The sequence below is a fragment of the Oryctolagus cuniculus genome, chromosome 1 (genome assembly GCF_964237555.1).
Source record: "Oryctolagus cuniculus chromosome 1, mOryCun1.1, whole genome shotgun sequence".
NCBI lineage: Eukaryota > Metazoa > Chordata > Mammalia > Lagomorpha > Leporidae > Oryctolagus > Oryctolagus cuniculus.
Window position 1 is genome coordinate 60786031 of NC_091432.1, and position 27891 is coordinate 60813921.

Below are 27891 nucleotides of genomic sequence, written 5' to 3' on the forward strand. Positions count from 1 at the left end.
TTGATGAACTAGTATTCAGTTACAGCTAGATAGGAATAAGAAGTTCTGGGCTTCTATTGCACAGTTAGATGATTGTAGATAATGTACTGTATAGTTTTCTACTTTAAGAAAATCTCTAAAAGATAAGACAGGAGTTTGGAAGTGTCCCAATGTTAAATGTTTGAGGATATATATATATATATATATATATACACATATATGCATATAAGTATAGCTTGTATGTGAATATACACACACATATATATATACCCTGATTGATTTTTGGGCAATGTATGTATAAATTGAAACATTAATATTACTCCATAAATGTTCAGTTTTTATTTGTTAAAAATGTTTAAGATGTATTTACTTGAAAGACAAAGTAACAAAGCAAGGGGGGGAGGGAGAGAGAGATATTTTCCATCTGCTGGTTCACTACCCAAATAGGCACTTCAGCCAGGTCTGGACCAGGCTGAAGCTAGGACCCAGGAACTTCTTCCTGGTCTCCCACATGGGTGGCAAGGGCCCAAAACTTGGACCCTCTTCTGCTGCTTTTCCAGATACATTAGCCTCACAGTGGATCAGAAGCAGAGCAGCTGAAAATCAAACTGACACTCTGATATGGGATGCTGGCATTGAATGTGGCAACTTAATCTGCTGGGCTATAATGCTGGCCCCCGTTAAAAATATTTAAAAAAAAAAAGGAAGAAAAAATGGAGGAAAAAAGGTGAAATCTACTTTAATAGATTAGAAGAAAGAAAGCTGATTTAATTTTATGAGTAGTCTGAATTTACTGGTTTTGTAATATTATATAATTACTATAATAGAATCTTGATAAGGGAAGCAACCACAACTAGTTTATTCACCTTTTTTTTTAACTTTTATTTAATGAATATAAATTTCCAAAGTACAGCTTATGGATTACAATGGCTTCCCCCACATACCGTCCCTCCCACCCACTACCCTCCCCTTTCCCACTCCCTCTCCCCTTCCATTCACATCAAGATTCATTTTCGATTATCTTAATATACAGAAGATCAGCTTAGTATACATTAAGTAAGGATTTCAACAGTTTGCTCTCACACAGAAACATAAAGTGAAAAATAATAGATGATTTTTTTTAAATGATGATGAAATCAGATCAGACCTATTGTCATGTTTAATCCCAGTGAGAGTCAAGTTGGGAATTGATAATTTCTTTCTTTTTTTTTTTTTTCAGAGGATCAGTTTAGTATGCATTAAGTAAAGATTTCAACAGTTTGCACCCCCATAAAAACACAAAGTGAAATATACTGTTTGAGTACTCGTTATAGCATTAAATCTCAATACACAGCACATTAAGGACAGAGATCCTACATGAGGAGTAAGTGCACAGTGACTCCTGTTGTTGACTTTACAAATTGACACTCCTGTCTATGGCATCAGTAGTCTCCCTATGCTCTGGTCATGAGTTTCCAAGGCTATGGAAGCCCTCTGAGTTCTCCGATTCTTATCTTGTTTAGACAAGCTCATAGTCAAAGTGGAGGTTCTCTCCTCCCTTCAGAGAAAGGTACCTCCTTCTTTGAAGACCTGTTCTTTCCACTGGGATCTCACTCACAGAGATCTTTTGCCAGAGTGTCTTGGCTTTCCATGCCTGAAATACTCTCATGGGCTTTTCAGCCAGATCCGAATGCCTTTAGGGCTGATTCTGAGGCCAGAGTGCTATTTAGGACATCTGCCATTCTATGAGTCTGCTGAGTATCTCACTTCCCATGTTGGATCACTCTCCCCTTTCTTTATTCTATCGGTTAGTGTTAGCAGGTACTAGACTTGTTTATGTGCTCCCTTTGACTCTTAGTCCTTTCATTATGATCAATTGTGAACTGAAATTGATCACTTGGAATAGTGAGATGGCATTGGTACATACCACCTTGATGGGATTGAATTGGAATCCCCTGGTATGTTTCTAACTCTACCATTTGGGGCAAGTCAACTTGAGCATGTCCCAAATTATACATCTCTTCCCTCTCTTATTCCCACTCTTATGTTTAACAGGGATCACATTTCAGTTAATTTTTAACACTTAAGAATAACTGTGTATTAATTACAGAATTAAACCAGTCATATTAAGTAGAACAGACAAAAAAACTACTAAGAGGGATAATGTATTAAGTTGTTCATTAACAGTCAGGGCTATGCTGATCAAGTCACCGTTTCCCATAGTGTCCGTTTCACTTCAGGAGGTTTCCTTTTTGGTGTTCAGTCAGTTGTCACTGATCAGGGAGACTATATGGTATTTGTCCCTTTGGGACTGGCTTATTTCACTCAGCATGATGTGTTCCAGATTCCTCCATTTTGTTGCAAATGACTGGATTTCATTGTTTCTTACCGCGGTATAGTATTCTAAAGAGTACATATCCCATAATTTCTTTATCCAGTCTACCGTTGATGGGCATTTAGGTCGGTTCCAGGTCTTAGCTATTGTGAATTGAGCTGCAATAAACATTAGGCTGCAGACCGCTTTTTTGTTTGCCAATTTAAATTCCTTTGGGTAAATTCCAAGGAGTGGGATGGCTGGGTCGAACGGTAGGGTTATCTTCAGGTTTCTGAGGAATCTCCAGACTGACTTCCATAGTGGCTTGACCAGTTTGCATTCCCACCAACAGTGGGTTAGTGTCCCTTTTCCCCCACATCCTCGCCAGCATCTGTTGTTGGTAGATTTCTGAATGTGAGCCAACTTATAACTGGGATGAGGTGAAACCTCATTGTGGTTTTGATTTGCATTTCCCTGATTGCTAGTGACCTTGAACATTTTTTCATGTTCCTGTTGGCCATTTGGATTTCCTCTTTTGAAAAATGTCTATTGAGGTCCTTGGCCCATCTCTTAAGTGGGTTGTTTGTTTTGTTTTTGTGGAGTTTCTTGATCTCTTAGTAGATTCTGGTTATTAACCCTTTATCTGTTGCATAGTTTGCAAATATTTTTTCCCATTCTGTCGGTTGTCTCTTCACTCTCCTGACTGTTTCTTTTGCAGTACAGAAACTTCTCAATTTGATGCAATCCCAAATAATCTCTGTATCTAGTCTAGTGTTGGGCATATAGCTAAAAGTAATAAATATTTATTGAATAACTGAGATTAATAGAGAAAATTAGCAGCTCAAATTCATGCAGATACCAAGAGTTGGATTCAGAAAACTTTAAAAGAAGGAAAATTGTATGGTTTTGCTAATAAATTATGGCAAGGAATATAATATATACTATTATATAAAGCGTATAGGGAAATCTGTCAGTAATGCAGTTGAGGATATTGAACACAATAAAAGACTACTTAAGAGGACACTTTGTGTAGTCAGACAGATAGATACAGATTTTAATCACAACTCAGTTTCAGATCCTATTCCTCACATCTCAATTATCGATCTTTAGCACCAGAACATCAGGCAAGATGAGGGTCTCATGAGATGCAGCTCATCAGCTGCCAGGGCCCAGTATCCCAGCTGCTACTCTCCCAGCTGGCTTGGAGAGAGGGGTGGGACAGTGTGAGGAACTGGATGCAGATGATAAAACTCTTACTTGCTCAACAGAGCAAAAGCAGCAGCTTTGGCTCTGGTTACTGGATGCAGGCAGGTGATTCCTCTAGCAGCACTTAATCTGTCACATCTGTGAGTTCTAGGGCTGAGGGAGTGGTCACCGCTGGGCTGGTATAGTAACATCGGGGTTGTGAGAAGACTCAAGAGCAGAAGTTTCTCTTAAGATTCCCACACTGGCTCCCATGAAAAGAGAGCAAAAGCCATGAGCTGTGGTGCTGGATGTGAGACTATTCAGAAATCCCAGCTTCCTCCTAGAAAGAACTGTTCTAGAGCTTCGGCAACAGCACACCATCAAGTGCAAGGAATTCCATGTGTTTTATGGCTGAGGACTTCATGCGAGTCTGCCCAGAAAAGCAGGTTAGGGATTTCTGAGAGGGAAAGGACAGTTATGGGACAGGGGCAGCATTTTGAGTTTAATACGACACTACTGAGTATACCTAGGTCCAGAAGGTTGAAGGAAAGAGTTGGTGAAAAAATGTGTTCATTGCTTTCTCTCAACATTTTCCACTGTAAACAGTAGAGAGCCTCCTCTGAGGATTAGATAGGAATTGTACCCAACAGAAACAGATTTCTATGTGATTTTCTCCTAATGACCCTATTTTTTCCTCTTCTCCATGACATTCAGTCATGCATTTGGAAGATATTACTGAGATAAAATATCTACACTTTCCTAAAAATTCCTGCTTAAAGCATTTTTAATGTCATCTTTATCCTGGACAACTTTTTCTAGGTAGTACAGTTTCAAAAATGCTTCTTCAATCAAGGTGCACTGATCTGGTCATATAATCTAAGCATAGTTGAAAAAGAGCAAAGCAGAATAAAAGTTACTACTTTCCTTTTTAATCACTGTTGCTTCTGTTGATATAGTTTAAATTTCTAACAGATTTTTATTAACTAAATATATCAGAAGCTCAATTCATGTTGAGCTATACTTCCACCTACATTTAAAGCCAGATATCTAACCATTTTTCTCTACCTATTTCTTTTTATCCTTTCTGCTCTTATCCTTTGTGCTAAGCACATTCTTCTTAATGTTATCTAAGTAGTGGAAGGATGAGTTTAATTAGAATAATTCTCCACATTGTGAGGAAGGGATGAAAACAGGGATGGATCAGAGAGTGGGAATTGTGAAGTAGGGACAGAAAGAAGAAAAATGTCAAGTAAATGTTCTTTCAGAGACAGCAGAATAAGATAGGAAAAGAGAACAGGCAGACGGCAAGAAAAGAATTGTAATGCAGCATAATGGGATATTCTCTGCAACAGGAGATTGTAAGATATCTAAGGCAATTCTCTTTCATAAAGAAGGGATCACAAGCTCATTTTGTACTAGTGCGTGTATAATGGCAGAAGACTATTAGTAGGTCAGAGGACTGTATCAGAGGAGTTTTCCACTTACCAGTGGTCAGGCTTTTGCGGTTAGAGGGCCCTTAAATGGAATGAGTTGTTTAAAATCCCCAAACTCCAGCAAGAACCTTATGCTATCACAATTCCTGCCTCTGATAGCCATAGCTATCTCAGTCCCTATTCATGTCATGAGCCTCTGTGTGTGGCCTCAAAGGCCCCATCAGTTCCCTTTGGCTTTTTGGTTAATATTTTTTCTGTTCTGTTTTTATTTTTTGATTTTGAAACCAAAATTTAAAACTCAAAATTGAAACATTTACTTCATAAGCATTTTTAACTTAATATTTTATTTACTGCTCTTGCGATAACATTTTTAAAAAGATTGATTTATTTATTTGAGAGGCAGAGTTACAAAGAGAGAGAGATTTATTTGAGAGGCAGTGTTGAGAGAGAGAGAGAGAGAGAGAGAGAGAGAGAGAGAGAGAATCTCCCATCTGCTGGTTCACTCTCCCAAATGACTGCAATGGCCGGAGCTGGGCCTATCTGAAGCCAGGAGCCAGGAGCTTCTTCTGGGTCTTCTACATGGGTGCAAGGGCCCAAGCACTTGGGCCATCCTCCACTGCCTTCCCAGGCCATAGCAGAGAGCTGGGTCAGAAGTTCAGCAGCCAGGACTCGAACAAGTGCCCATATGGGATGCCAGCACTGCAGGCAGAGGCTTAACCCACTATGCCATGGTGCTGGCCCAGAGATAACATGATTTTAATTTACATTGTAGTCAAAGGCTTTAATGTTCCACCAAATAAATAAATAAAAAATAAAAAAGACCACAATTAAGCAGGAAAATACACAAAGACTGTAAATAATAACCAAATAAAAAGATGTTCAACTTAACTCATATGAATTTTTAAATAGTCACAAAGTTATTAAAACTACAGTAATATATAATTCTTAACAATGTGTTTGACAAAGGTTTAATACAAAGTTTGATAAAATTGTATTTTCAGCAAATTGATACAGGCATTTTTTTCCTTTTTTTTCTGTTTTTTTGATTTTTTGAAAACATTTTCACCTCCACATAAAAGGAGAACAGGTGGTGTTTGTTTCTGTGCTTGGCTTATTTCACTGAACATGATGTCCTCTAACTGCAACCATTTTGATGCAGAAGATAGAATCTCATCATTTTTATAGCTAAATCAGATTATAGTGTGCATAAATATCTCACGTTTTCTTTATCCTTTTGTATGATAATGGATACCTTTGTTCTTGGTTGGTTCCTTTTTGGCTGTTGTGAACAGTGCTGCTATAAACATGGTGGTACAGGTATCTATCTCTTTGATACAATGTTTTCATGTCTTTTAGGGGTATTTCTAGTTAGGGGATTGCTGAATTACATGGCAAGTCTATTTCTAGTTTTTTAAGATGTCCTTACTGTTTTCCACAGTGACTACACTAATTTACCTTCATATCAACAGCATGTAAGAATTCCCTTCTCTGGCCGGCGCTGTGGCTCACTAGGCTAATCCTCTGCCTTGCGGCGCCGGCACACCGGGTTCTAGTCCCGGTCAGGGTGCCGGATTCTGTCCCGGTTGCCCCTCTTCCAGGCCAGCTCTCTGCTGTGGCCAGGGAGTGCAGTGGAGGATGGCCCAAGTACTTGGGCCTTGCACCCCATGAGAGACCAGGATAAGTACCTGGCTCCTGCCATCGGATCAGCGCGGTGCGCCGGCCGCAGCGCGCCGGCCGTGGCTGCCATTGGAGGGTGAACCAACGGCAAAAGGAAGATCTTTCTCTCTGTCTGTCTCTCACTATCCACTCTGCCTGTCAAAAACAAAAAAAAAAAAAAAAAAAAAGAATTCCCTTCTCTACATCCTTGCCAGAATTTGTTATTCTCTCTCTCTTTTGAATAACAGCCATTTTGATGGTGATGATTGATATCTCATTGTGGTTTTGATTTGCATTTCCCTGACAGTGATATTGAGCATTTTTATTTATTTATTTATTTATTTTTGTATTTGTTGGCTATTCGTGATCCTTCTTTTGAGAACTTTTTATTGAGGTCCTTTGACATTTCTTAACTGGATTTGTTATGTTTTGCTGTTGCTGAGTTTTTTGATTTGCCAATATATTCTGGATATTAAACTTCTTTTGAATTAGTAGCTTACAAATCTTTTTTTTCCCATTCTGTTGGCCGTGTCTTCACTCTATTGATTGTTTTCTTTGATGTACAGAAGCTGTTGAGTTTGATATAATTGTATTTGTCTAATTTTTTTTATTGCCTGTGCTTTGGGGGTCTTATTTAAGAAGTCATCACCTACTCCAATGTCTTGAAGTGTTTCCACTGTATTTTCTTCTAGCAACATCATAGTCTCAGGTGTCATTGAGCATTAGGTACAAACGGCCCAAGATAAAAAGATAGACAAAACCAATATCTATATAATTCAGAGATTTTATGGTGGATTGGGAAGAAGGGAAAGAAAATCAGACACCGATGTGTTTTAAAGAGTATTTAAATAGTAATAATAACTGTTTCCTTAAGATTTTTCTCTTATTTACTTCCTTTTCTTTTTACCATTAATATTTTTTCTTTCTATTGTCTATTGCCCTTTAAGTTAAGAATATTCAAATTTCTTTTACTAACCTTACAACAAAATCCCTGCGTTAACATCTCTGCACTGGCTTTGCCCTTCATATAAAGCTGTTTGCTGAAGTAAAGATTTCAGACAAACTCTTCATTTTGCCTGTCTCCATTTACTCAAGTTTCGCTGTCATGTTTTTCTGCCTTCTGTTTCTCTTCCCACAAAACTGTTCTTCATTACCTAATGTCAAATATAATGTATGATTTCTTTTCTTCCATTATTAAAATTCTTTTTGTGGGCACATCTGAGCATTCCATATTATATTTATTTATGCCTCTGGTCATTCTTTTTGGCTCTCCTTTTCAGCCCCTTTACATTTTCTGATCATAAACTTACATCTCAATGTTTTTCAGGGTTCCATTCTTATGGGGTTATTTTTGTATTTTAATCTATATATTCTCCTTAAGTAAGTTATGAAGTCTATGTTTTGACAACTATTCAGTATGCACTGATGATTTCCAATGCTTTATTTTTGACTTTGAGCATTTAAATAAATTCAAGCTACTTCAATATTTCATGTCATACATATTTTAATAGTTACAGATTTCATAAACTTAACATATCAAAATTGCATATATAATCTGTGTCTCCACAACATACTGAAAATCTTTCAAAGTTTATTTGTTCTGTGAAATTTATCTAGTCATTTATGTCAGGACAGACAATGCAATTTTAGAATTTCTACCCTCTCTTCTTCTAGGTTAACTTGTCTAAACTTTGCCTATGCCATTACATTTGCTCCTTTAAAATGCCTATGGCATTATGTTTGCTCTATTTCCACATCCTCAGAGTCATTTGTTCATATACTGTTCACTTATAAATTGGACTACTAAAGCCAACAACTACTTATTCTTTTAGATGTTCTTTGCTTCTTTTGGTCTGTTAAGTTTGTGAAGGAGGAAGAAGAAAAAGATTTAGTATATTTGTTCAAAAATGAACTTATGATCTTAATATCAAATAGGATTATGATAATTAAAATAGGAGAGGTTGGAACATTGTGAATATCCATGGAAAGGGGCTAGGAGAGGGTGAATATATAGGAGATCAACTGGAAAATTAATAAGCCAAATTTCATAAGAAGGTCAAGGTAGATAGAATCTAAATCAAAGGTATAGGGATTGCCCTTTGGAGGAAGGATATTTCTTTAGGTCTACTAGGTGTAAAGAGGAACACAAGGATGTGGATGTCGATGAGCTTGAGTCTGTTATGGGAAATGGAGGAATTTGTATCCAATGTTTCTGCTGTCACTGGATAGCACTTAGAGAAGTTACCTTAACAAGGAGGAGATTTAGCATTTGAATAAAATTTAAGAAATTCCTGAAATGGATAAAGTAATAAATAAATGAGAAAAAGTTATTTTAGTAAGTATATAATTTATTTGGGATTGGTGGTCATAAATTTTAATGAAAATATGTGCTGTTGAGCACAACTTTCTATAGGAACATTGCATTACACCTGTACAGGCTGGATTTAAATATGTTCAGGATGGGTTGTGCCAGAATTATAATCAATCAGAATGACAGGAACTTAGAGGGATGTCCTCTTTATATTTAATCAATGTTTACATTTATTTTCTTCTAGTTTATAATAGGTTTGGGAGTATATCATAAAATTTTCAATCTCAAATTTACTTAGGTATATGATAATAGGTAAGGAAAAATGAATTTTTACCACTAACTTGGTCAGCAATACTTACTAAAAGGATTGTATGGTTAGAAACATTTTATGGCATATTTACTAATCCTGTATTACTCTGTAAACTAGCAAGTTTTTCAAACCTATGGGATCTATAATTACTCAAGTTAGTATCACATGGAAACATGTAGCTTTACAACATGTTTAAATGAGGTAACTTATTATTTTCCTTTGAAATCTTGTTTACTATAATATTAGTTTATTTTTTCTAAATTAACTTCAGAAATAATGTCCAAGACTTTTCCCATTCATATCAATATTCACTGAATTTGCTTTTAGTTGGGATTAGTCTTTATATATATATATATATATATATATATATATATATAAATTTTCAGAAGAAGAATGTGTTGGTGAATATTTTGACAGCTTTGTTTTCTATTTATCTAATTCCTGTGTCATATCATCCATAAACACAGGTGAAACTTCCTCATCTTAGGATTTATCTCATGAAATTACTCAGCAACAACAAGGCCCTGGTCTCTGAATTCCTCCTCATCTGCTTCCCTAACTATCAGAGTTGGCAGCACTGGCTGTCCCTGCCCCTCAGCCTCCTCTTCTTTGTGGCCGTGGGGGCCAACGCCACCCTCCTGATCACCATCTGCCTGGAGGCTTCTCTGCATGAACCCTTGTACTACCTGCTCAGCCTGCTCTCCCTGCTGGACATCGTGCTCTGCCTCACTGTCATCCCCAAGGTCCTGGCCATCTTCTGGTTTGACCTCAGGTCCATCAGTTTTTCTGCCTGCTTCCTCCAGATGTTCATCATGAACAGTTTTCTCACCATGGAGTCCTGCACATTCATGGTCATGGCCTTTGACCGCTATGTGGCCATCTGCCACCCACTGCGGTACCCATCCATCATTACTAACCAATTTGTGGCCAAAGCTAGTGTCTTCATTGTGGCTCGAAATATTTTTCTGCTTTTACCTGTCCCCATTCTCTCTGCTCGGCTTCATTATTGTGGAAAAAATGTCATTGAGAACTGCATCTGTAGCAACCTGTCTGTGTCTAGGCTCTCCTGTGATAATTTCACACTTAACAGAATCTACCAATTTGTGACTGGTTGGACCTTGCTGGGATCAGATTTCATTCTCATTTTCCTCTCCTATACCTTCATTCTAAGGGCTGTGTTTAGGTTCAAAGCCGAGGGGGCTGCAGTGAAGGCCTTGAGCACATGTGGCTCCCACTTCATCCTCATTATATTCTTCAGCACCATCCTGCTGGTGGTTGTATTGACAAATGTAGCCAGAAAGAGTGTCCCCATGGACATCCTCATCCTGCTCAATGTCCTTCATCACCTTATTCCTCCTGCCTTGAACCCTATTGTGTATGGATTTCATACCAAAGAGTTAAAACAGGGATTTCAGAAGTTGCTGAAGGGGAGGCTTTGAATACAGAGAGGGGTGGTCTATAGAGACGCTTGTTATTGCTATTTCCTCTATTTCAGGATCTGTTACTCCAGACAATACATTAATATTCAGGTACTGAGTATTTCATGCCTACTTTCTGCCCCTATAGTGTCAACAATTAATGTGGACCTCTTAGTACCTAACCAAAGTTCATTTGTCTAATTCATAATATAATATGCAACTTTGTATCTTAATATTTACAATTTTTAAATGTTTTGTCCTCACAAAATTGTGTAGAGTAGGATTATTTTTCCACTTTATACCTTAGACAAAATTTGGGAAGAAATACAACTATCTTCTCTAGTGAATAGTAGAGCATCAATTCCAGCACAGGTCTGACTCCCTAGCCTTTCCATTCTACAGCACTCCTTCCTCAAATGAGTGAAAGCTCTTTGCTCTGCTCTTTAGATTGTGATCTTTGGGTCATTATTATGAATCTTTTGCTGCCTTCAGATTGAGAAAGATCCAAGGATCTTTCAGATATGTCATCACTACCTTTTTCTGACCATCACAGCTCAAGCATCTTTCACAAAAGGAAAATAATAATAAAAATAATAAAATAATAATAACAATTTTACCGGTATATGCTCAGCAGAAGCCTCACACATCTGTACATTTTTAATGGAAAGGCTAGGCTGCTGAGAACCCACATGGAGGTAGAGATGGGAAATGAGAAGACCAGGGATGTGGGCAGTGGCAAAATTGACTGTGGTGGTATTGGAGATTGTTTTTTATATTGAAAGCTTCATCCCATGTGGTCTGGAATCTGGAACTCAAGAATTTCCAGTGAGAGGTGTATAAGTATGGAAAATAGTTAAACTCTGGACATCATAATGTAATGAAACTAGGTAAGGAAATAAATTATGTAGTTGGTAGGCAGCAATGTCTTTATTTACATAAATAATAGGGAATTGAAGTTTCAGGGCCACCCAAGAAGCTTATCCAAAGGTCATATATTGACCTTTATTTGCAAAATTCCATAAAGTGAAAGCAAGGGCCACTCTATTTCTTGGTCCTTATCCACTGGTTCTGGTGAGTACATTCCATACCTTCTTAAATCAAAGACATTTTAAATAAAGAGAGTACTAGTACTTACTTTTTAAAAAATATTATCTTTTTTGTTCTATGAAATGTCTCTTGAATGGCAACTTGCAAATATTAGATGAATATATATATATGTATATATAATATGGCATTAGAGTATAATGAGCATTTGGTGAATGGTGGGAATTGCTTTATTCCTTTGATTGCAAAGGGCATGAAAGATTAGAAAATATTTTATTTTTCTTGAAAGAATGGCCAGACCTGATCATGCATTTGATATGTGGAGTAGGTGAGAAGAGAGAGAAAGATAACTACATTTTCAAGTTTGCATGCAAATATTTCTGTGAGTTTAGTCAATGCCACTGTGGTATTTAAGGAATACTGGCATAAGCTTCTCTTCTTATTATTAAAGACAGAGATTGAGGTCCCCAGAATGACATATAATTGACTTGGGGTCCTGGTCATGTCATTGTCTTTATTTAACCCTGTGAGAAAAGATTAGTAGTTATATGGTCTTCCCTGAGACACTCATATTAATTTTGAGTTAATTGCACACACAAGTTAGTTTTGAGTTAGTTGCACATGTAAGAATGAAAGATTGGTAGATTTTTCACTTATAAGAAAATCTAAATGCTATCCTTATCCTGGAGGTCCTGAATTAGTCATATCTTACTTGATTTCCCATTTCTGGACATCACTGCTCTTCTCCCAGTCTTAAAATCTATTTTCTTCAACTTTCTTAGATTTGCTCTGGAGTCTCCAAATCATCCCGACCTCTGGTCCCTTAGAGGGGCATTCCCTTCTTTGTGTACATAGTTTTCCTAAGGCTGTTTTCAGCTGTTAAACAGAGCTCTCCCAAATGTGGAGAAGGATGAAGCTTGTGTAGCCACAAATCCAACCATGAGATCAGGATGGAGATAGAAGTTGGGATTCTATATACTCAAGACTGACTTCAGCTTGTCAAAATGGAGGAATCTGGAATACATCATGCTGAGTGAAGTAAGCCAGTCCCAAAGGGACAAATACCATATGTTCTCCCTGATTGGTGACAACTGACTGAACACCAAAAAGGAAACCTGTTGAAGTGAAATGGACACTATGAGAAACGGTGACTTGATCAGCATAGCCCTGACTGTTAATGAACAACTTAATACATTATCCCTCTTAGTAGTTTTTTTTGTCTGTTCTACTTAATATGACTGGTTTAATTCTGTAATTATCACACAGTTATTCTTAAGTGTTGAAAATTAACTAAAATGTGATCCCTGTTAAACATAAGAGTGGGAATAAGAGAGGGAAGAGATGTATAATTTGGGACATGCTCAAGCTGACTTGCCCCAAATGGTAGAGTAAGAAACATACCAGGGGATTCCAATTCAATCCCATCAAGGTGGTATGTACCAATGCCATCTCACTATTCCAAGTGATCAATTTCAGTTCACAATTGATCATAATGAAAGGACTAAGAGTCAAAGGGAGCACATAAACAAGTCTAGTACCTGCTAACACTAACCGATAGAATAAAGAAAGGGGAGAGTGATCCAACATGGGAAGTGAGATACTCAGCAGACTCATAGAATGGCAGATGTCCTAAATAGCACTCTGGCCTCAGAATCAGCCCTAAAGGCATTCGGATCTGGCTGAAAAGCCCATGAGAGTATTTCAGGCATGGAAAGCCAAGACACTCTGGCAAAAGATCTCTGTGAGTGAGATCCCAGTGGAAAGAACAGGTCTTCAAAGAAGGAGGTACCTTTCTCTGAAGGGAGGAGAGAACCTCCACTTTGACTATGACCTTGTCTAAACAAGATAAGAGTCGGAGAACTCAGAGGGCTTCCATAGCCTTGGAAACTCATGACTGGAGCATAGGGAGATTACTGATGCCATAGACAGGAGTGTCAATTTGTAAAGTCAACAACAGGAGTCACTGTGTACTTACTCCTCATGTAGGATCTCTGTCCTTAATGTGCTGTACATTGAGACTTAATGCTATAACGAGTACTCAAACAGTATATTTCACTTTGTGTTTTTATGGGGGTGCAAACTGTTGAAATCTTTACTTAATGCATACTAAACTGATCTTCTGTAAAAAAAAAAAAAAGAAATTATCAATTCCCAACTTGACCCTCACTGGGATTAAACATGACAATAGGTCTGATCTGATTTCATCATCATTTAAAAAAAATCATCTATTATTTTTCACTTTATGTTTCTGTGTGGGAGCAAACTGTTGAAATCTTTACTTAATGTATACTAAGCTGATCTTCTGTATATTAAGATAATTGAAAATGAATCTTGATGTGAATGGAAGGGGAGAGGGAGTGGGAAAGGGGAGGGTTGCGGGTGGGAGGGACGGTATGGGGGGGAAGCCATTGTAATCCATAAGCTGTACTTTGGACATTTATATTCATTAAATAAAAGTTAAGAAAAAAGAGAAAAAAATTAGTTTTTTTTTAAAAATTGCTGCTTAGATTTATGGGTGAACATTCTTATAAAAATTATTCTAACAGAATAATGAATCAAATCATTTGGATCAATAAAGTTCCATTCTAGGAAAATTAATAATTTTGATATCAGATTTTAATTTTTATTAATACATTGCTGCAGATTACATGATTATCTCTAACAATGGAGAAAAACTGATAAAATATAATATCTATTTATAATTTAAATTTTTTCTGAAAGTTAAAGAAAAATCCTTAATATGGTGTACCTCTTTATCAAATACTTCATGGTCATCAAAATGGAGAAATTTAAAAGCATTTGTCTTAAAAATGATATGAGCATGCCCAGGTTACTGCTACCTTTCCTCGTAAAACTGGACATCTGGAACAACACTAAAATCAAGGAAGAGAGAAGAACTTAAAGGATCTCAGAACAACAGTGCTTAAGAGTGACGTCAGCAAATGGTGGAATAAAGGATTCATGGCTTCAGTCTTCCTAAGAGGATGTCCAACAAGTAACTATCCACAGGCAAGATTTTTTTTTTGCCATAAACTTTATGAAGTTGTCAATGGTTCACAATAATGTATTATATCTTCTATGAAGAAATAGAGGAGGACATAGTTTCTGAACACAAAGAAAATGTAAAGAAATGGAAATGCTAATCACCTATTTTGATCAGTTTACACTGTATACATGTGATGAAATATTGCACTGTACTTCATAAAAATTTACATGTATTATGTGTTAATCAAAAATATTAGGAAGAAAGAAGGAAAGAAAGAAAGAAAAAAGAAGCAAACATCTACAATTTGAATTAAAAAAATTCTCAGAACATGGAGGTGAGAATAGAACAATTTGCTGGACCGCAGATCTCAAGAGAGCTGCATTAGAAGGGGAAGAGAACCAGTTTCTCTTTGGCCACTTCACCCCTTATCCAGAAGGCAGTGTGTGTGAGGGATCCCCTGGGCCTACAGCTTCTCCAGTGGGCACAAAGAACCTAAAGGTAGATTCAGTTTCCCCAGTATTCTAAGGCACATCCCAGGAATCTCACTTCTGTCTCAGCTCCTGAGGGACCCTGGGGAATCCATAGGGCCAGACCACCTGAGGTCAGCTGGTAACAAAGAAGGGAGTGGAGCTCACAGCAACCAGCATGCAGATCTTAGCAGTAGCCCAGTATTACTAAGGGAAGTCAGTGCCTGACCAGAGAGACCACAATCTTAGAGAATAAAACATACTATAGAGCTGCAGAATGTAAATTAGGTGGGTCTAGTGTAAAGGTGTGCAATATACTAGTTTATTACAGCAAGTGAGGTTGGTACAAGATTATATCATTTGCATAAACTTTTTATCAACCTAGCTGTGTACACATACATTTTCTGTGTGCATTAAAAAGCGTAGATGAAAATACTCAACACACTGTTTAGCAATTTCTGATGGTTGGGATTTAAATAGATTTTAAATAATACACAGCATTACATAATTTGAATTTTAGAGTGTAGATATATTATTTTATACTCATAGGAAACAATTTAAAACTTCTCTTGACTGTGCTGTTTTACAGTAAAAAATCGAAGGATGAGCATTGAATTGATGACAGAAATGCATCATTATTTATAAGGATACACGTATAAGAAGTTAATGAATTCATGGACACTTGTAAAGGTCACCAATTAGAAACTCACGGAGAAACGGGAAAAGTAAGGATGAGAAGACTGGGAGCCACAAAGCAGCCTTTCAGTTCCTGTTGGCTCGATGGTAGCATCCCTTTTGAAATCTCAGTTTTGGCTACTAATCAGTTCTAGTGCTATCTTTGCAGGTCTGTTGTGTCCCCAGTGCATCTTCCCAGCAAAAGTGAACAGGGCTGTGTTGCTAAGTTTTCAGCAGACACAGGTCATGCCCTGCTTGCCCACTCAGTTGCTTTCTCTTTGTTCTCTTCACTGTATCTATTACGGATGGGTCTAGTCCTCCTGCACAGTAGAAAGGGACAGGGAGTCCCATCTAAATAGCAGGTTATTAGAATCACACCAACCCCACACACATTTACAAATGGGCACCAAGAGAATACATGTATGCCCATTCTCTACTTCAAGCTCCTTCTAAGCAGTGATGTCCACTAGAGATAAGACAACAAAGAAATGAAATATATTATTTATTACCTAAGTTATTTGTCTAAGATCAGTAGGGCAATACTAAATGTTAAAAATAAAAACTTAGATCAAATTCTTTCTCTCTTGGACACATTCTTTGTGAAACTTCTCTCAGATTTGCCCTAAATTAACAGTTTATAATTATACTTTATGTAGCTCCTTCTATAATTGAATACTTCACTTATATGTATTTATTTTTCATCAGAGTATCATTTGATGAAATAATGCAGTGGAAGTCCCATTGCTGGAAAAACTGGGTATGATTGTCGATTTAGTTCAGCCTGTGCCCCAAACTTTTCTTGTTGAATTTGACTTATTGTGGTGGTTGATCCACTCCAAAATCTTAGATTTGACATATTCTAATCTTGATTGCCTTCTAATCGCAGGTTCATATTTCATATATCCTTTTTTGGACATCAAGACTAGCAAGACAGAATCCCCATCATCCTTTATTCATCATTTTCTTGGCTTTATTCTTTGGCCAGGTTAGATCCTATGGCCGAGAATTACTGACTCTGATGGTAATAGCCCAGAATTTTTATTTTCCCTTCATTGTAGTTCCTTCAGAAAACCAAAGTCAATTTATATACAAATGTATGTCTCTTCTGCAAGTTTGAAACTTGCTAGGAAAAATATCTGAATAATAAAGATTGATTTCACATTAAATTTATCATCACAAATTTGAGCTGCCTAAATGATGAATACGTTAATTATCCTGATTTAATCATCTCATAATGTATACATGAATCAAAACATCACAGTGTATCCTATAAATATGTACTATTGCAGTTGATTTCTCAACAATGTTGCAGTGGATTCATTTCTGAGAGGAGGAGCGTGGTGGGGGCAAGAGGCGCGGAGTCACCACACAGACCCTGGGAGTCGGGTGAAAGCGGGCTTGAAGCAAGCAGCCCGCAGACTCGTTTATTTCAGTTGGTACAACATCTTATATAGCCAGACCAGCCAATCTGGTCAAGGGACGGTCTATGCCCCAACCAATAGCAGTCTGTTGCCAGGCAGTTTCCAAAACCATCCAATCACAGCCTGTTGCCAGGCAGGCTCCATTGCCAGGTGGGTTTCAAAGCCATTCCTGAGTAACTGAGGCTTGCTTGCCAGCGGCCACCTTGACATGGCCTTCTCATTCCACCACAATGTACAATTACTATATGTCAGTCAAAAGAATAAAAATGGCCGGTGCTGCGGCTCAATAGGCTAATCCTCCGCTTGCGGCGCCGGCACCCCAGGTTCTAGTCCCGGTCAGGGTGCTGGATTCTGTCCCGGTTGCCCCTCTTCCAGTCCAGCTCCTGCTGTGGCCCAGGAAGGCAGTGGAGGATGACCCAAGTGCTTGGGTCCTGCACCCGCATGGGAGACCAGGAGAAGCACCTGGCTTCTGGCTTCGGATCAGCGTGGTGCGCCGGCCACAGCAGCAACTGGAGGGGTGAACCAACGGAAAAAGGAAGACCTTTCTCTCTGTCTCTCTCTCTCAGTGTCCACTCTGCCTGTCAAAAAAAAAAAAAAAGAATAAAAATAATTTTAAAAATACTCTCCCCAAAATAGTGATGTGTGTGAGAAAGAGGAAGTGGGCATTGCTTTATGCTGTTGTGACACTCTGCATGCTATCCTGCAGATACTGTCAGGAAGGACTTGTCTCAACCTCTCAGAACCCCGTGGCCCTCAAATAAGTAATTCTAGGCAGGAAATACCTGTAAGCAGCTGGAAAGAAAAAAAAAAAACATAGACCAGAGGAGAGTGGCAAGAAGCAGGATCTCCACCTTCAGTTGAAGTTGAAGGGGAGTTTCTGAAGAATCTGGGTTCCCAAGCCTGCATATTAATCCCTATTCTGCTACTTCCTACATGTATGATAGTTGGCATTTTCCCTTCTTACAAGTATCTCATTTTATACTATGTAAAGGGAAGTAATAATACACATGGGACATCTTGAAGATTAAATTATTTAGATGTAATTATATAGTACCTAGGTTTGAAACGGTTCCTCAAGAAATAGTTGTTTCTTCTTCTTGCCTATCTCTACTTGAACCATGTAAGGAGAGGCAAGGAACCCTTATTTATTATCTCCCTGTCTGCCTTCCCCCTCCACCAACCCCAGCCCCAGCCCAAGCCCCAGGCATCTGCTTTCTATTCTATATTTTTTCCTATTTTGGACATTTCAAAAAATATTTAACCTATTTACCCACAATTATATATCCTTTGATCAACAAATTCCAACCTCATCCTTTTCAGTAGACACCCATGCCTCTGGTAAACACCAATCTACTCTCTGCTTTTGTAAGATCAACCTTTTCGGTTTTCACATATATGTGAGATTATACTGTGTTTGTCTTTCTATGGTTGGCTTATTTTACTTAATATTATTTTCCCAGATTCCATCTATGTTGTTGCTAATGACATGATCTACTTTTTCTTATTAATATTCCACTTTAAATTCATTTTGAATATATGCAGCTTCAGTTTCTACATTTGAGAGAAAACAGGTGTTATTTTTCTTTCTGTGTATGGTTTATTGCCTTTAACATAATGACCTCAATTTCCATCTATCTTTTTGCAAGCCTCGGGATTTTATTTTATATTTTTATAGCTGAGTAATATTACATTGAATATATGTAACACATTTTCTGTATTCATTTACCTGTTGATAGACATTTAGATTGATTTCATATCATGGCTATTGTGAATAATATTATAATAAACATGAGTGCAGATTTCTCTTCAACTTATTGGTTGCATTTCCTTCAGATATGTACCCAGTAGTGGGATTGCTGGATCATACGATAGTTCTATTTATCATTTTTTGAGGAACCTCCATTCTTTTCTCCATAACACTTGTACTAATTAATACTCCCATCAACAGTGTATAAGTGTCCCCCTTCCTCCCCATCCTCAGAATTTGTTATTTTGTGTCTTTTTGATAATAACCATTCTAATTGGGTGAGGTGGTACCTCGTTTTGCTTTTTATTTGCATTTCCCTGATGGGCAGAGTCTTGAAAATGAGAACATGTGGAGAGAGGGATGGGAGAGGTGACATGAATGGGTAAACTGACTAGGACAATGGTTTTACAACTTCCACTATATGTTGAAGCTACTCTTACAGTGAACAGAAAACAAGTCTGATTTGCTCTGTTGCCTGCCAAAGTGCTCTATTGAAAGTGGAATGCCTTAGCATAGTGTTAGGTTTATGGATGAAAGAAGGCCCAATCAGGAGAGAAGAAACCCTATTGATTATGTATAGGGGATTTATGTAAGCAGTTGGTTCAGTGGGTATTGAAGACATGGAAACCAAAATAGATTTTGCAGCCTCTAGAAAGAGATTCTGAAACAGCGCAGAGATGATACTTAAAGGAAGAGCCTTTACTTGGAAAAATCTTGTGTCATTAGAGTCTCAAGGGTTGGCAGGGGGAACCCTTGAGCCATAGGACTGTGGCTTTGACTACTGGGGACTGATACTGCCCCAGCTAATAGTAGTGGCACAGAAGCTCGGAGGAGGTGCCCCTTAGAACTGGGACTGAAACCGCTAAAGGTGGGATTCTGCCCTGCTGGTACTAAACTTTTGAGAGAGTTTGGTGAGGCTGAATCTTTGAGTTAAACCAAAACCCATCAACCAACAAATAAACAAACACATGTAGAGACTAGAATTACCTGCACTGATAGATGAAGAGTCATTGCTGAGAGATGCTGACATAGCAGGAACAGGGAGGATGGAACAGGGAGGAAAGAGCAGGGATCTTCTGCCCTGACTTCTACCTTCCAGTTTTTCTGTGACTTTCTGTAGGTAGAGACTAAGAAGAGACCTCTAACAAAGAAGAGCCTCAGTCCCAGCGTCACAAAACACTGCATGGATAGAAGGTTTGGGACTAAGAGACATGTTAACAACTGACACAATTCCAACAGGTTCTGAGTCAAAGCTTATGATTACTGAGGGGCAGTTGTAACATCATCCTGCAGTGCATGGTTGCTCCCAGGACACTAGAGATAGCATCAAGTCTCCCAGTGGGTGTGGCTGAAGAGACATGATATCGTGTTATAGGAGCAATGCTCATAGTTATGAAGGAACTTGACATTAATCTGGCAGCAGGAGCAGAGGTCAGCTACCTCATAATGTAGGAAATAGAGTAACTGCAATACAGTGCTGATGTGGACTCTAGGAACAGAGTTTCTTCCTGTTGATACAGCAGAAAAGAAAACATGACATCTATTGGCAAATAAGAAGGGGCTCTTATACCCTTAGGTAACTGATGTAACCCAATATTTATCATTTTATAGAGGGAATTCTCTAATAGGGCTTCTCTCCATCTCACAGTTGCTAGAATCGTTTTTTTTTTCTTTTTTTCTTTTCCCCAAGAAACCTTTTATTTAAGGAATACAAATTTCATAAGTACAACTTTAGGAATACAGTGATTCTTCCCACCATACCTGCCCTCTCACCCACACTCCCACCCCTCCATCTCTCCCCTCTTCCATTCCCAGTCCCATTCTCCATTAAGATTCATTTTTAATTAACTTTATACACATAAAACCAACTCTAAACTAAGTAAAGATTTCAACAGTTTGTACACACACACACACAACTGTTTGAGAACAAATTTTACAGATAACTCTCATAATACAATTCATTGAGGACAGAGGTCCTGCATGGCAAGTTATTGCACAATGACTCCTGTTGTTAATTTTAACAATTACCACGCTTATGTGTGATGTCAGTGACCAGCCAAGGCTCTTGACATAAGCTGCCAAGGCTATGGAAGCCTTTTGAATCCACATACTCTTGTCAGTGTTTAGACAAGGCCATAAGCAAAGTGGAAGTTCTCTCTTCCCTTCAGAGAAAAGTACCTTCTTTGATGGCCACTGCTAGAATAGCTTTTATCTACCACTACCTTCCTACTGAAACTGAGAGGACACAAAGGCCAATTACAACACTGATTTCCTAAATGAGACTAATAATTTCTAATATCCTGATATACTAACAAAAATGATAGCAGTAATAATGAAAATCAAAGCTCACGTATTTTGAGCACTTGCAGTGAACCAGTATCTGTGTATGATAAGTCTTCTGAAGATAATTATAAATATAATATTAAAAAGATAATTATAAATTAGTTTTAAAAATAATCCTAACAGGGATACATCCCATAAAAATATGATAATTTGTAATTAGGTGATCTTTTCAAATCTTTTGTCCACTCTGTTGGCCTCCCCAGGAGTACTTTCTCTACCTCTGTCACACTTTAACCAAGGTGCAAAACCAGAATGAAGTGAAAGATGAGTTGCTATTGGTTAGTCAAAATTCAGATCTTCATTCATGGATCAGTCTTCCTTAGTTCGAAGCAAATGGCCAAAATAATGAAGAGGAGCTCGACTCAAATAGTTGGACTCAAGGACAGAAACTATCAACTTGTACAGATTTGTAAAGAATATAATGTTCAACAGACCCTTGCTCAACCCTTACAAAACCAACACAAATATTGCACATCAGCACACATTCTCTTATGACATTGAAGTGCTAAAGTGAAGAGTTAACAATTATGTCTACATTAAATTTCTGGTTTCATGTCATTAGAGCTGTGAATATAAGACATGGGTAAACTGCACGTATAGGATTGGCTCTATGTTCTGGGTTGAAGGAGAGAGATTAACAGGACCACAGAGGGGCCAGTGCTGTGGTGCAGCAGGTAAAGCCACTGCCTATGGTGCCGGCATCCCATATAGGCGCAAGCTTGGGTCCTGACTGCCCCACTTCTGATCCAGCTCTCTGCTGGGAAAGCAGTAGAAGATGGCTCAAGTCCTTGGGGCACTGCACCCACATGGGATACCCGGAAGATGTTCCTGGCTCCTGGCTTGGGATTGGCACAGCTCTGGCCATTGTGGCCAACTGGTGAGTGAGCCAGTGGATGGAAGACCTCTTTCTCTCTCTGCCTCTTTTTCTCTCTCTGTGTAATTCTGACTTTCAAGTAAATAAATAAATCTTTTTTTTTTTTAAAGAGGACCACAGATTTCTCACAGAATTGGCAAGTCCAGTGCATCTGATTGAAGAAATGGTCACAGTGGTCTTAGAAAGGCTTTGGGGGTGAATCCACAGAGAGGAAAAGAAGATGGAGAGGGAAGGATAATTCAAAGATCTGTATCTTGAAGGGCAGATACACTTCTGCCATAAGTTCCCATGGCATAGGAAATGTTCTTTTAGTAAAAGTCTATGAACATGGTCATGGATAGATAGAATGAAGTATAGCATAAATTAAACTCATTTTAGGTTTTAATTGAGAAAATCGATGAAGAATCTCTTTGCTATTATAGACTGACTATGTTCCAGTTGTACTGGAAGAATGTGTATTTAGAACATGAGAAAGGGGAGGGGATTGGCTCTATAAGAGCCTCTCATCTCAGACCTAAGTGGCTTGCACATTAGTAATATTTGCATGAGAAATTTCTGTTAAGATATAGGTTTTTGGATAGCTGGCACCGCGGCTCACTAGGCTAATCCTTCTCCTGTGGCGCTAGCATCCCTGGTTCTAGTCCCAGTTGGGGTGCCGGATTCTGTCCCGGTTGCTCCTCTTCCAGTGCAGCTCTCTGCTGTGGCCCTGGAGTGCAGTGGAGGATGGCCCAAGTGCTTGGGCCCTGCACCTGCATGGGAGACCAGGAGAAGCATGTGGCTCCTGGCTTTGGATTGGTGCCTTGCGCCGGCCGCAGAGTGCCGCTGGAGCGGCTACTGGGGGGTGAACCAACGGAAAAGGAAGACCTTTCTCTCTGTCTCTCGTCTCTCTCTCTCTCACTGACCACTCTGCCTGTCCAAAAAAAGATATAGTCTTTTGGGAGGGAAGATCTGATACCACTGAACACTGCTATTTAGTACGAAACAGATTTAAATCAAGACCCAGTAGCAATATAGAGTAACAAGTCCTCTGGAATTAAATTTTCTGGAGTTACAAGTACTTGGGTCCTTGCCACACACATGGGAGACTTGGATTGCGTTCTGGGCTCCCGGCTTTGCCCAGTCCTAGCTGTTGTGTGCATTTGGGGAGTGAACATGCAGATGAAATATCACTCTCTGTGTATATCTCTATCTTTGCATTTCAAATAAAATCAAAGTAAATAAATAAAAATTTAAGATTAAATTGTCTAGAGGAAAAGGGCAGTCTTTTTTTGGGTGCCACTGCTCATAACAAAGACCCAAGTGTTGTTGAAGAGCAAGATTATGTTTTCCATGTACCATAGAAAGTTTCTCTATACACAGCCATCTGGATGGGTATTATATTGTGCTTTGGAGTATATTTTAAAAATATTAGTGAGGCAATGAGCTCTGACCTCAGAGACTGAGTTTGGAACATCATGGTTGTATAGCTCTAGAGCAGGAACAGGAACAGCATTATTACCAAGAGTAAGGGAACTCTGCATTGTTGGCAAGTCAGCAGTGTCCCCTTGTGGTTATTTGCTGGAATAGCAGTACAGGAGTGAATAACTTGTTTGGTGATGCTTGAAATCAGACTGCAACTCTATATATTCAGAAAACTCATGGAATTCTCTGGTATTTAGGGGATGGGGCAGTAGGTGACTTCTGGAACATAATATATTTCCTACTGGCAGGGTACATGGGAATTTGAGTGACTAATTTAAAAAACGAAGCACACATAATAATTTACGTTCTGATTTTCTTGTCCTTTTTTCCTTTAAGAATTTATTTTATTTATTTGAAAGGCAGAGTTAGAGAGAGAGAGAGAGAGAGAGAGAGAGAGAGAAAGGCTTCCATCTGCTGGTTCACTCTGCAATGGTCAGAACTGGGCCAATCTGAAGCCAGGAGCCAGGAGCTTCATCTGGGTCTCCCACATGGGTGCAGGGGCCCAGACACTTGGGATATTTTCCACTACATTTCCCAGGTGCATTAACAGGGAGCCGGATTGGAGGTAGAGTAGGCGTAACTTGAACCGGCAACTTGAACTGGCACCATATAGGATACTGGCATCACAGGCAGTGGCTGCCACAACACCAGCCCTCGAATGTACAGGATCTTGTGGCAAGTCTCAGGGGCCCTAACTGGGAGAAATATGCAGAATTTTTTCTGATATTCCATTGCCCAGACTCCTCATATATAAATTATACTGCTTGACTCTTTGAAAGTTTATTTATTTGAGAGGCAGAGCAAGAATGAGAGTGAGAGATACTAAACTCTCATCTGGTCACTGTGTTCATCACAAAGTCTGAGAATTTAGCTATGTGTTTCCCTCTCCAGCAGGCCCATGTATGATTCCTCTTGGATCAATGATGTTTCCCTTCCCTCCATATGTTTAGTAATAAGTATTCCCAACTGGAGTGAAAGACAGAATTCAGTTAAGCAGTAACTTACCAGTAGTAAAGCTGCAATACACTGGGAGCAGGTTTTGGAAGTTTTATATCCTGTCATGCGATTAGACACTGGTTATGTTCTCTGGGAGGATCTCTCTTGACCATTGTTTTTATGTCCTAATCATTTTTTAAAATGAGTTTTGCTCTTGGTAGTGGTGGTGGGGGCAGTTGTACCTTTTTTTTTTTTTTTTTTTGACAGGCAGAGTTAGACAGAGAGAAAGGTCTTCCTTCCATTGGTTCACCCCCCAAATGGCAGCCATGGCCGGTGCGTTGCACTGATCCGAAGCCAGGAGCCAGGTGCTTCCTCCTGGTCTCCCATGCGGATGTAGGGCCCAAGCACTTGGGCCATCCTCCACTGCCTTCTCGGGCCACAGCAAAGAGCTGGACTGGAAGAGGAGCAATTGGGGACAGAACCGGCACCCCAACCGGGACTAGAACCCCGGGTACCAGCGCCGCAGCTGGAGGATTAGCCAAGTGAGCTGCGGCGCTGGCTAAGTTGTGCCTTTTTCAATCAATCTCCCCACAACTATTTATGAAACGAGTATCTGATAGTGACTTCTTTTGTAGTGACACTGAATTTGAACTTACTTCTCATCTGTAAAATATTAGAGATTTGCTAATTTTTTATGTTCTAAGTAAAAAAAAATTTCTTTAAAATTAAAGTTCATGTTTCCTTGGCAATATACCTCCTTAAAAACCTAATAGATTTCTGCTTTATTTGTTACACAGCAGTTCTATGTGCTAGTAGTCACACAGGATTTTCTTAGGCATAATCTCATTTTTTTCTTTATTGTTTTCTCCTTTAACTCATGCTCCCTTTTTCTATTTAATGATGTTTCTTAAGACTCTGAGACTTGAGTAGGACAACCAACTATATATATAATCTGATCTCAGAAAGTTTGACCTACAACAGTAATAGGATTCTTCACAACTCCATTTTAAGTACCTTCTCTATTATGATAAATTTCTTGTTGAAAACTAGTTATTTTTATCATAAAGCAATATATTTCTCATAATAGCATATCAAATGGAATTGACAATGGCAAATATACACTATTATTTTGAAGTGTTCCAACCATCTTCCATAGAGTTACCATTTAGTAAGCATGCTATCTTTCCTTATTGTGTGATCTTTGCAATATTGTATGTCACTTTTCTCACTGTTTACAGGTTTAGTCAGGATAACTTGTCAGTTGATGAAGAAAACAATTCTAATTTGTCAATGGCTTAACACAACACAATTTCAATGCGGGTATTGGAGGAAGCTCTATTCCATGCAGAAATTCAGGGACCTAATAGCCTTCTAATGTGTGAGCTTCAGTATCTTTCAATAGATTATCTGCATCTGGTAGAGGAATAGACATAGTGTAGGACCATGCTGAGGAGAGGTGCCTGACATTTCATTGGCAGGCTCAGTCTTAAAGGCCATCTAACTATAAGGTAAGCCTAGAAAATGTAATTTATTTGTGTGTCTAGGAGGAAAACACATGCTTTTTGGTAAACTTAGGTTTGTGTCTGTCATTTATATATATTGATTGCTCAGCTCTGAATTGTGGAGGAAAGGAGTGCTAGTTGAACTCCTGGTGATTTTTCTTGCTCTCTGAGACAGTTAATCTTAAAGCCCAGTTGTCTTCTTGTTTATCTCCTCCAGATGCCCTTTTAAGAACAACTTTATGTTGTATTTTGGACTTACAAGAAAGAGAGGCAAAAAAGATCTTTTACCTCCCTCCGCTTTTTTCCCATGATAAGAATAAGGAAAGGGCTACTTTTAAAGCTGCATCTCAAGAACAGAAGTTCAATATATGGTGTGCAGGGTTTTGAACCCCTCCTCAAACTCAATCCCTAGCCTAGGACTGTCCAAACAAATTCCTGAAATCTGTCTTGACAGTATGCAATGATGATGTTAGGAACCTGGCATTTGATTCAAACAAACAATGCCTATTCTGCTTAGTCTTTGAGTTTATGCAGAGTTCTTGTGGTCTGTCAAGAGACACAATTGTCAGGGCATGGAAGGGGAAGGAAACTAGATGAGTCACTACTGTAAGAAAGAATAGGCCCTGGCAGATTTCCTCAACAAAGTCACTTGGTTCATTGCATTTGCAGTGGTCCTCCATATCCACAGGTTACTCATTTGCAGATTCATACTGCACCTGGAAGGTAGTATGGCCTGTGATGATTGTAACAGTATGGAATATGTACAGACATTTTTCTTGTCATTGTTCTCAAAACAATACAGTATATTTTCTATTTACATAGAATTTAAATCGTATTAGTTATTATAAGTGATCTATAAATGATTTGAGATACATATTTTATGTAAATACTATGCTTTTTTTTTGGACAGGGAAAGTTAGACAGTGAGAGAGAGAGACAGAGAGAAAGGTCTTCCTTCCATTGGTTCACCCCCCAAATGGCTGCTACGGCCGGCGTGCTGTACTGATCCGAAGCCAGGAGCCAGGTGCTTCTTCCTGGTCTCTCATGCGGATGCAGGGCCCAAGCACTTGGGCCATCCTCCACTGCCTTCCTGGGCCACAGCAGGAGCTAGACTGGAAGAGGAGCAACCGGGACAGAATCTGGTGCCCCAACTGGGACTAGAACCCGGGGTACGGGCGCCGCAGGTGGAGGATTAGCCTAGTGAGCCTCAGCGCCGGCCAATACTATGCTTTTTTAAATAAAGGACTTGATAATCCACAGATTTGGTTATCTATGGGATCCTGGACTCAGTTTTGTGTGGGTACCAAGGGACAGCTATACTTGGAAGCTTGTAATAGAATTAAGAGCTATGTTCTGTTTGGAAAAGAGGCCAAGTTTCCTACACTTATTCCTATAAAATAATGCTCATTTGCCTAGAGACTGAGTCAGGAGAGGCACGTTTATGTGGTCTGATGTCCACTTTTGAAATAATGAGACTTAGATTTTAATTTTGAAAGTCAGGTTTGGTGTCCTGATATACTGTTGCTAATTATATGATCTGAGGACAAAATTTAAGTCCTATGCATAGTGAACTGAATGATATAGTAAAGATAATTAATATATGCCTCTCTTCACATAGTTATTACTTTACTTTTATAGTGAGAACACTTAAGATTTTTTGTCTTAGCAAATTTCATGAATATAATTCATCATTATTAACCATATTCCCTGTGGTACACGTAGATCTCTAAAATTTATTCACCCTTTATATCCAAAACTTTGTACCCTTTGAACAACATCTCCTCATTTCCTCCACTCCTCAACCCTTGGTTACCTACCATTATGCTTTTTGTTTCTGTGAATGTGAGTTT

General features: G+C 38.7%; 1 protein-coding gene across 1 annotated transcript; it reads left to right on the forward strand.

Annotated features, from left to right (window-relative positions):
• The first annotated feature begins 9621 nt into the window (after window positions 1-9621).
• On the forward strand, window positions 9622-12862 carry LOC100352131 (olfactory receptor 56A1). Its single transcript, XM_051823225.2, has one exon. It carries the CDS (start codon window positions 9665-9667, stop codon window positions 10604-10606), a length of 942 nt encoding a protein of 313 aa, XP_051679185.2. The 5' UTR covers window positions 9622-9664; the 3' UTR covers window positions 10607-12862.
• The last annotated feature ends 15029 nt before the right edge of the window (window positions 12863-27891 follow it).